The following is a 10,162-nucleotide window of genomic DNA, read 5'->3' on the forward strand; positions in this document are numbered from 1 at the left end:
TATGGAAGAGTATTACATAACTCTAATAATAAGAAGTTTCACATAGTCAGAATTAATATAGTGAAGTCTTATATAAGTCTCACAGTATGAGGTCTCAAAGAAGGGTTTAAGTTAAATGTGTTTTATTTTTGTTAGTCTTCTATTTATGTCCAGTTGTTCAATTGTTTTAAGACTTATCTTTTAATGTTTGACTTTGGATATAACTCGGACAATGGTAGTTTAATTGTAATTGGATTTTACTTGTTTCCTCTATTATAAATAGAAGTTCATTGTACTCAGTTAATAACGAGTTAGTGGAGTATTTCTCTTTTCTAGAAATTCAACAAAAGGCATAAAGCCAAAAAGTGATTCTTGTCTATACTACCATGGATTAAAACACCATATAAATAGGCACATGACAAAAAGTGGACGTCAGTTACTTTCATAGAGAAAGGAAAGGAGCCAAAGAAGCATGAAGGCAAAAAAATTCAACTAGACAGAAGATATAATTACAAGGTAATGTGATACTCTAATAGGGCCATTTAGTGTTCATGACTATTAATCCTAATGAAAGAAGACAAGGGAGGAAAGACTCCCGTGATCAGACAATAAGTTGTTCAGTCCACAGCTAAAAAGCAGTATATTCGTCTTCCATATGTTGAAGATCTGGAAGGTCTGTGCTAATGGAGAATCTCATCCACCGCCTTTTGTCAACGTACTGCAAACATGGTTGCAGAACAAGCCCAATAACCACTGCAATAAGGCTTATGACCATAACCTTTAAAGAAGTAAGAGCTAAAACCACACAGATCAATAAGGTTGGAGGAATACACATCAAAATGGAACCAACAGTCCCCAGGGGTATTTTGTAAGGTCGCAAAGCCTTGGGATACTTGATTCTCAGTTGTATAAAAGCCACAAACTCCAAGATCATCCCAAAACAGTAAAGGAAGTTCTCTGCTGCAACAATTTCTTGAAAGCTCATCCAAGAAAGCAGTATCACCCCTGTAGAAGAGAATAAGATCCCCATCAGTGGGGTTCCATAGCGAGATCTCTTGCTGAAGAACTCTGGAAGCATTCCTCTTTCAGCCATACCAAGAAGCTGGTATGAGTCACTACTCATTTCTGCTAAAAACATTCCCATATTAGAAAATGCTGAAGCACTCTGGATCCACCAGCTCAACCACACACCGGCTATCAGGTTTGCAACATCTGAGAAATACCCATCGCTCCACATTTCTTGTTGAAGCTCAATTGCTCCAATGCCCACAAGAAGAGGAACGAAATATCCTAAAATGACCAACAGAAGAGCATAGAAGAGAGCCTTTGGCAAATTTTTCTTCGGATTATGTACCTCTCCTGCCAAAGTACTAATGGAGTCCCAGTAGTTCAAATTCCAAAAGAGTGTGTTCAGGTACAAACCCCAGTCTAGATGTTCCGAGGGCACCACGAACCACCTGGATGGTTCTAGCTTGGGTATGGCTACTAGTCCCATAACAATGAAAGGGAGTAGAGAGAAAACTCCTAGCAAAACTGCTACCCACCCAACTATCGTTAGCCCTCGATAGTTCATATAAGTTAATCCAAGTATAATTATGAGCACAGCTATAACCCTGGGAACACCACCTTCGAATGCTGGTATAGCTGATTTCAGATAATCTAAAAACAGAACAGGATAAAGAGCATTATCAATAACCCCACTTAACCATTTCATCCAACCTTGCTGGAAACCCCAGTAAGGACCCAAAGCAGATGAGACCCATACAACATAACCTCCATTTTCAGGGAACATAGTTCCATTTCTGCAGTTATTAGAGCTTCTGGAATACTCCATATGAATGGAAAAATTAGAAATCCAAGAAGGGCCAAAAGAGGACCAGCAGCTTTGACGCTGTCTTCTACACCAAACGGACCACCAGATACCTCATAGAAAATCAGAAAGACAAGGGGAACAAGAGTAACCTTTGGGAAGTTATTAAGTATCGGAAGTTCTCCTCTAAGGTCCTGATAACCAACTCCGCTGTGCTCTCGCATTTTATAATTAAAGTTCTTGCTCGATGTTACTCTCAGTTTCTGCATATTCATAGCCAACAAACAATCAGGTGAGACAGTGGAATTGTTAGATGCAACTCTATGATTGAAGGTTACGAAACAAACCCACTATAAGTAGCAGATATAGACGAAAGCCCTAGGTAGAACGAGAAAATAACAAACAAACATCAAAAGCTTAAACACAAAGCGACAACCAAAAACAGAACGCGAGGTAGTCTGAAAACTTTTAAGTACTAAATCAGAAGGATAGGAAAAAATCACTTAATCGCCATACCCATCGTGAAGCCTGATGTATATTTCCTTTTTTTCCCGAAATATTAATAAATTCGAGCAGATGCGGTGGAACAAATCTTAACGGAAGATGGGGTTTCTTCGTATTCTAGGAGAAACGAAGATAATGGCAAAACAGAACGAACGCAAAAGTATTAAAATGAGAAGCTTACTCATTTCGCTCGGAGACCATATAGAAAGCATTCCGAAGCATTGGTTGTCGCGATACCACATTAGAAAGCATAAAGCTACCAATGAGAAAAACAGCAAACAATGCAGTGAAAGAATTTGGAAAAGTTCATTTACAAATCATCTAAACAGAGAAACGCTTCCAATATACTCAGCTTCCCATCACGCAAAATAAGGTCTTTCAAATTTCCAGCAGCAGCGGTTTGGTGATTTTGACCATCTTACTAGGCAGGCGCAGTGAAGGAACAAAAAGCGAAAATGAGCGAATCGAGTCTGTCACCTAAGCTAAAACAAATGAAAATCCTTTCTCTTTCGGGTGTTACAGGACCTCAACCCCTCAGCAAAAGAGAGGCAGTAAGTCATACGAGGATCGAAGTCGCCTGAAAGCTTTAAAATTTCGCATACAGTGAAAACCAAACATCTGAAAAAAAAAAAAAAGTTTTAGCAAGCCCTGCAGAATATTTTAAAAGTTAATATTTCAGGCATCAGAGTTTAAAATAGAAGTTCGAAAGCAAGCACCTCAGAGTGTCATATTTTAGAACCATAGGCGAGGGAACAGCAAGAGATGATTGAAGTGAGTTTCGAGGGGGGGGGGGGGGGGGGGGGGGGGAGAAGTGAAATGAATTCTCTCTACATTACCTAGGTCATCACAAATAAGGTGTTAGTGCAAAATGATTTGAATTAAAGTGAGATAATACCGTTTCGTCTCCTCAGGCAAAAATGACGGAAAACTGATTCTGCCCTTTTTTTCAAATCATCCACTTACAAATAAGGCGTTAGTGCAAAATGATTTGAATTGAAGTGAGATAACACCGTTTCATCTCTTTAGGCAAAAATGACAGAAAACTGATTCCGCCTTTTTTTCAAATCATCCACTTACCACGAGCGATGGCGTCGCTTCTTCCCCCCCCCCAAAAAAAAAAAAAAAAAAAAAACTAAAAATCCCTCTCTTTTCCTCTTCTCCTCTCCTCTCGCTCAGCCTTCGTCTCTCGATGATTTTTTTCGCCCGACCTTCTTCTCTCGTTTTCGCTCTCTCTGCTCCTCTCGCTCGGCTCTCATCTTCGTTTTTTGCTCCCTCTACTTTCTCTTGTTATCTCTCATTTTCGCCCCATCTCCCTCTCTCGTCTCTTTCTCTCTCGGTCTTTCTCTTCCTTCTCCCTCTCTCATCTCCCTCTCTCTTTTCCCTCTAGGCCTCCATCTCTTTTCACTCTCGGCCTCCCTCTTCCTCCTCGTTCTCACTCTTCTCTTTCCTCTTCCCCGATTTTCTTTGATTTAACCTATTCCGGTTTCAATATCCTTTGATTTCCTTCAATCTTCTTTGATTTTCAACAGTTAGGCGTCGATTTCTTCCATTGGGCTTACATTTCCCCATTCGGCGGTGATTTCCCTAAAATTTAAGAAGGTAATCTGAAACCCTATTTTTTTTCAACTAATTTAGTGTTGTGTTTGAGTTAATTTTAATTTTTGTGCATAATTTATCTTGATTGTGGCCAAATTTTGGGATGTAGGGTTAGGGTTTATGGGATTTAGGGTTCAAATTCGTGTTCCTAGGGTTTAATTTCGGGATTAGAGTTGGGGTTTGGGACTTTTAGGGTTTTAAGGCCTAGGGTTTAGTCTTTAGGTTTGGAATTAGGGTTTATGTTTTTTTTTAAAAAAAACATAGGGTTCTCGGTTTTTTGGGTGATAGTGTTTTAAATTCTTAGGGTTTAGTGTTTGAGGCTTTTAGGGGTTTTAAGGTCTAGGGTTTATGGTTTGGGGCTTTTAGGGTCTAGGATTTAGGGTTTAGGGTTTGGGACTTTTAGGGGTTTTAAGGACTATCGTTTAGGGTTTGGGTCTAGGGGTTTTAAGGAATAGGGTTTAAGGTTTATTTTAATTTCTAGGTTTCGCGGTTAGGGTATAGGATTTAGGGGGTTTAGTCGAGTTCAAACAAGGCTGATGATGTACGGTTCGTAGTGCCTACGAAGTCATATGGGGCTCTACCAAGGGTGTTCGGTGAATTTTGACTTGATGAGTTAGTTTTTGCATTGTTCGAGTAATCTACAATGAAATTAGTTCGATAAATTTTGAAATGTTTTAGAATGTTGTTGAATATGTTTGAAGTGCTATGGAATGTTTATGCCATGTGGTGAGGAGATTTTGGAGTTATAAATATCCACCACATGGTTCAATTCAAACAAGGCTGAGTAGCCTACACGGGCATCCATTAGCCAACGAAACCCGACCCCCATCAATGACGATGTACAGTTTCGTAGTGACTGCGAAGTCATATGGGGCTCTACCAGGGGTGTTCGGAGAATTTGGACTTCACGAGTTTGTTTTTGCATTGTTCTAGTCATCTGCAATGAAATTAGTTTGATAAATTTTGAAATATTTTAGAATGTTGTTGAATATGTTTGAAGTGCTATGGAATGTTTATGCCATGTGGTGATGATATTTTGGAGTTATAAATATCCACCACATGGTCCAATTCAAACAAGGTTGAGTCGCCTACACGGGCGTCCATTAGCCAACGAAACCCGACCCCCATCAATGATGATGTACGGTTCGTAGTGACTGCGAAGTCATATGGGGCTCTACCAGGGGTGTTCGGTGAATTTGGACTTCACGAGTTTGTTTTTGCATTGTTCTAGTCATCTGCAATGAAATTAGTTCAATAAATTTTGAAATGTTTTAGAATGTTGTTGAATATGTTTAAAGTGCTATGGAATGCTCTTGCCATGTGGTGAGGAGATTTTGGAGTTATAAATATCCACCACATGGTATTTTGTTATTTGTTGGTTGTGTTTCTGTGTGTCCCTAGTTACTACAACGAGTAATGGTTGTCTGATACAAAAAAATTTCATGAGGACCATCTCGGATTTAGATTATAAATGGTTGGAAGAAGACAACAAACTCTTCAATCATATGACATTTGGACCTTTGATGATGACAACAAAATGCTCGATTTGTTGGTTGAGCAAGTCAATATGGGAAACAGGATGCCCAATGGGGTTTGGAAGCATGAAGTATATTTGGACTGTGTCAATAGGTTCAATGAAGACACAACTAATAAAAAAACTGTTGAGCAGCTCAAGAATCGAACAAGATCATGGAAGAAAACTTACCAAGCAGTAATAAGCTATCTCAACACTACTGGGTTCGGTTGGGATGCAACCACACATCGAGTTACTGCATGTCATTCTGTATGGCAAGACTATATCAAGGTCAGTAAATCATAATTGACTGTAAAACATTTTGTATATTTTCCGCATTACTAGAACTCTATACCAAGTCGTCTAAATGATGTTTTATCCTTGTAGGAGCATAAAGAAGCTGAAAAGTATAGACAACAAGGCTGCCCTCTTTATGACAAATTGGTTTTGGTAGTGGGAAACTCAATAGCCATGGGGAGAACAAGTCAAATTGATGAAGACATGTGCAATGATGTCCAATATCAGGAAGAAAATGAGCGTGTGGACATGCTCGAGGATGTCGATTTAGGTAGAGATACTCCTTCGCCATTCTTTACAGAAAATGAGTCGACACCTGGTCAGTCTCCAAGTACTAACCCGTCAACTTCAAGTCATCGTAGACAGAGACCACAAATGGCCACCGATGATAGTATTATGTTTGCTGATACAATGACAAAAATTGCCACCCTATTGCAATCTCTACAACCTAAAAATGATAAAACCACCAGAGAGAATTGGTATGAAGCCCTCACAGAAATCCTGGACCCGTCGGTCGAGATGAAGTTTTGTGCTCCTCTATTGTTAGATACACCAATGAAGAAGGACATGTTTACGAAGCTGCCAGTGGAAGAGCGACTTAATTGGCTTAAATACTGTGCTGGTGAAACGTAGTCAATAGTTTGAAGTACACTATGTATTTTGGGACGATTGTTTTGAAGTTTAATTATGTTTTTTAATTATGACTTTATAAGACATATCATTGATAGATTATGAATCTTAATATGGTTAAGATTTGGGTTTTCATGATTGTCGTGTTCTTATTGCGCGGATGAATATTGTAGGTGTGTGATTGGAGATGGTTTTATATAGGTGTGATTGAAAATAGGTTATGATTGAAGATAATGGTATGTTTTTGTGTTTATGATATTTAGGAAGAAACAAGAATTATTGTTGTAGTCATTATTATGGTTGTGGTGATTGTATTTGCAGGTTTCCATGGAAGACAAAAATAGGAATACAAGAATGATTTTATGGACATGTCTTATATACATGATGGGAAGATACTATATGAACCATAGGTATAGACGTACATTACGTCCTCGTGGGATTGGTGGTCCGATTTATTTGCAAAAGGCATTAGCGAAATCACCTGTTAAATTTTGAAAAGTTTACAGGATGAATCAAATTGTGTTTAAAAAAATGGCAGAGATACTTTATAGTAAAGAATTTTTATCACCTACAAAGACCATTTCAGTGGAAGAACAACTTGCATATTTTCTCCTAACTGTTGGTCAAGGACAAGCGTATAGTGTCACAGCAGAGATGTTTGATAGATCAAACTGGACTATAAGTAGGTATTTCAATAAGGTGTTGAATGCTATTATCAAACTTCGGCCTGATTACATCAAACGGCCTTCAGAACGGACTCACTCGAAGATTTTAAACAATCCAATGTTTAATCCGTATTTTAAGGTAACATTACTTGGCATCTAATAAATAATTTTAGATTAATATTTAGAGTTACTTGAAATGATATAATTAGGATTGTATTGGGGCTATTAATGGAACTCATATCAAAACAAACATCCCACTTGAAGAACAACAAAGGTTCTGGAACAAAAAAGGTTATCTCTCACAAAATGTGATGGCAACATGTTATGCACGCAATAACATTATTATTTTAGTTGTTTTATTTAATTTACTTTATTTTATTTCAGTTTTAGGTCATAGGGGTATTTTTGGAATATTTTATTTATAAGGGTATTTTTAGAATATTTGATTGTAAACCCTAAAACGGGTGGACCCTATTTAAGGGGTAAGAGTAATGAGAAACGAAAGCATTGAAGTATTAAGAATTAGGTTAAATTTAGCGTAAAGAGGCTTAGAGTTCTCCTCAACGAGTTCTAGGGTTTTCAAGTTTCCCTTTGGCTTGATCTTTCGTTTTCGTTTTCCATGTCTTCCTTCAATCCTTACTATCCGTACGGTAATCCGTGGCAGATTGCAGATCTACCCAAAGAATCCTTGTGCTAGATCCGGGACCATAACACAGCATGTACATTTGATATGCAATTCACTTATGTACTTGTTGGATGGGAGGGATTAACAACTGATTTCCATGTATTGAAGGACGCATTGACTCGCAAAAATAGAATCTGTGTACCTGAAGGTAAATAATATATTGTTAGGTAGTAATTTTTTTGATTTTATCTTCAATTATCTTATGTGAAAAATATTTTGTATTGTAGGTAAATATTATTTAGTCGATGCTGATTATGCAAATATGTCATGATTTTTGGCTCCATATCGAGGAACTCGTTATCATCTATAAGAATTTGGAGACAACCTTCCTAGAAATGTTAAAGAGCTATTCAACTAAAGGCACTCATCTTTGAGGACTACTATTAAACGAACTTTTGGTGCTTTAAAAACTCGATTCCAAATGTTGAAAGTCGCTCCTCCGTTTTCTTATAAGATCCAGATGAAAATTGGAATAGCTTGTTGCATATTACACAATTATATACGTAAAGAGGATTACAATGATATGTTTGAATTGGAAGAAGATGATTCCGATGATGAGGTAGGTGGAGGAGGTGATGAGGTCCGATTAGCAAGTGAAAATTTGGATGAAGATAGCGATGATAGCGATGATCTTGGGGATGAAGGCAACCTATCAACAACAATGTGGAGGCATCGTGCATTAGAATCCACTAGAGCTGCACAATTTCGAGATGCCATAGCAACTAACATGTGGAGTGATTATTAGTGGTTGTACTTTATTGCATTTGAACATGTATGTTGTCGTTCGTATCTACTAAACTAGTAAGTTGATGATGTTAAACGTACAAACTCGTTGTTAAAAATAATTTACTCAAATTATATTCGTTGTTGTCATGTTATACCTTTTTGTCACGTATTTTAATTTTATTTATTAAGTATTTTAATTTATTAAATATTTTTATACTATATATTATGTTATTAAAAAATAATTTATTTATTAATTATATTCATTTATGTTATTTTTAACTGTTTTATGTAATTTAAATAATTTATTCTACTCACACGTAATTAGTATAATAATTTATAATAAACTGTAATCATTAATTGGTTTAATTATTCAATTTCTATAATTAATTAAACAATTAGGTTTATTTATTATATTCCCTTATGTTATTTTTAATTTTTATTAATTTTATATAATTTATTCTAGTCACACGTAATTAGTATATTAATTTATAATGAATTTTAATCATTAATTGGTTAATTATCCAACTGCTATAATTAATTAAACCATTATGTTTATTTATTATATTCTCTTATGTTATTTTTTAATTTTTATTAATTTTATATAATTTATTCATGTCATGTGTAATTATTTTTTTAATTTATAATAAACTATAATCATTGATTGGTTAATTATCCAATTTCTATAATTAATTAAACCATTAGGTTTATTTATTATATTCCCTTATGTTATTTTTTAATTTTTTTTTAATTTTATATAATTTATTCATGTCACGTGTAATTATTTTTTTAATTTATAATAAACTATAATCATTAATTGGTTTAATTATCCAGTTTTTATAATTAATTAAACCATCAGGTTTATTTATTATATTCCCTTTATGTTATTTTTTAATTTTTTTATTAATTTTATATAATTTATTGTAGTCACACGTAATTATTGTTTTAATTTATAATAAACTATAATCATAAAAGGTTACTTATTCTCTTCTTTATTTAGAAAGAACACTGGAATATGTTTTCCAAGCACTAACACTGGAATCTGTTTTCCAGCCACTTCAACTGACTTGGACTAACACCTAAACATGAGTTGAAGTGGAAGCCATTCATCTCACTTCAATTCAATTTTCCACTTCATTTTAGTCCCATCTATCACATCTTGTTGGCCGAGAACCTTGATTTCAGAGACACGACAATTGCCTTTCAAATAAGCAGCCAATACCACATTAACTGTTGCGAATTCTCCTGTAAATCTGGTTTGACACAAAAGAAGGTTTTTGGATTTCATTTCTATGCACGATAATTTATTCAAAGGATTCGATCACATAAACTAAAGAGATGACAAAGCCAGATTAATGCCCAATTGTCTGTTCTTAAAATTAATGCCAATGATGTTAAAGAGGAACTTTTTTTTTCACAAATCCTTATGTTTTCCACTCACTCTCCCACTCTTTCTCTCTCTTTACATTGCATTTGACCATGAGAAAATTTTCATTACTTCTCTTTTCCGAGCTTGGCACTTTCCAGATACTTCAGAGACGAAGAATAGTTGCAGGTAATGAGATAAGAGGCAGCATGCTGGAATGTTTCAAAGGATGATCCTTCACCTAACAATGAAACAAGATGAAGCACCATGGGCAGAGCTATGCGGAGAACTCCATTTTCAGATACTTGTCTGCCAGTGGCAAATGGTCCAAATTGAGCCATTTTGCTCTTAGTTTTTGCAATGAAATTAGAGGAATTCTCGTAGTTTTCGCAAT

General features: G+C 35.8%; 1 protein-coding gene and 1 pseudogene across 1 annotated transcript; one reads left to right on the top strand and one right to left on the bottom strand.

The window, feature by feature from the left end:
• Positions 1-607: 607 nt before the first annotated feature.
• LOC137939829 (probable polyamine transporter At1g31830) lies at positions 608-2,677 on the bottom strand (annotated as a pseudogene).
• A 2,779-nt stretch (positions 2,678-5,456) lies between these two features.
• Positions 5,457-9,485, top strand: LOC137939826 (uncharacterized). The gene is made up of 7 exons (XM_068784875.1): positions 5,457-5,693; positions 5,811-6,321; positions 6,452-6,498; positions 6,651-6,794; positions 7,692-7,827; positions 8,291-8,413; positions 9,403-9,485. Exons 1-7 carry the CDS (start codon positions 5,457-5,459, stop codon positions 9,483-9,485), a joined length of 1,281 nt encoding a protein of 426 aa, XP_068640976.1.
• Positions 9,486-10,162: the final 677 nt, after the last annotated feature.

This window comes from Aristolochia californica, unplaced genomic scaffold (assembly GCF_029961685.1).
Source record: "Aristolochia californica isolate CCGP_79_NKW_82.1479 unplaced genomic scaffold, dmAriCali1.0.hap1 SCAF_88, whole genome shotgun sequence".
NCBI lineage: Eukaryota > Viridiplantae > Streptophyta > Magnoliopsida > Piperales > Aristolochiaceae > Aristolochia > Aristolochia californica.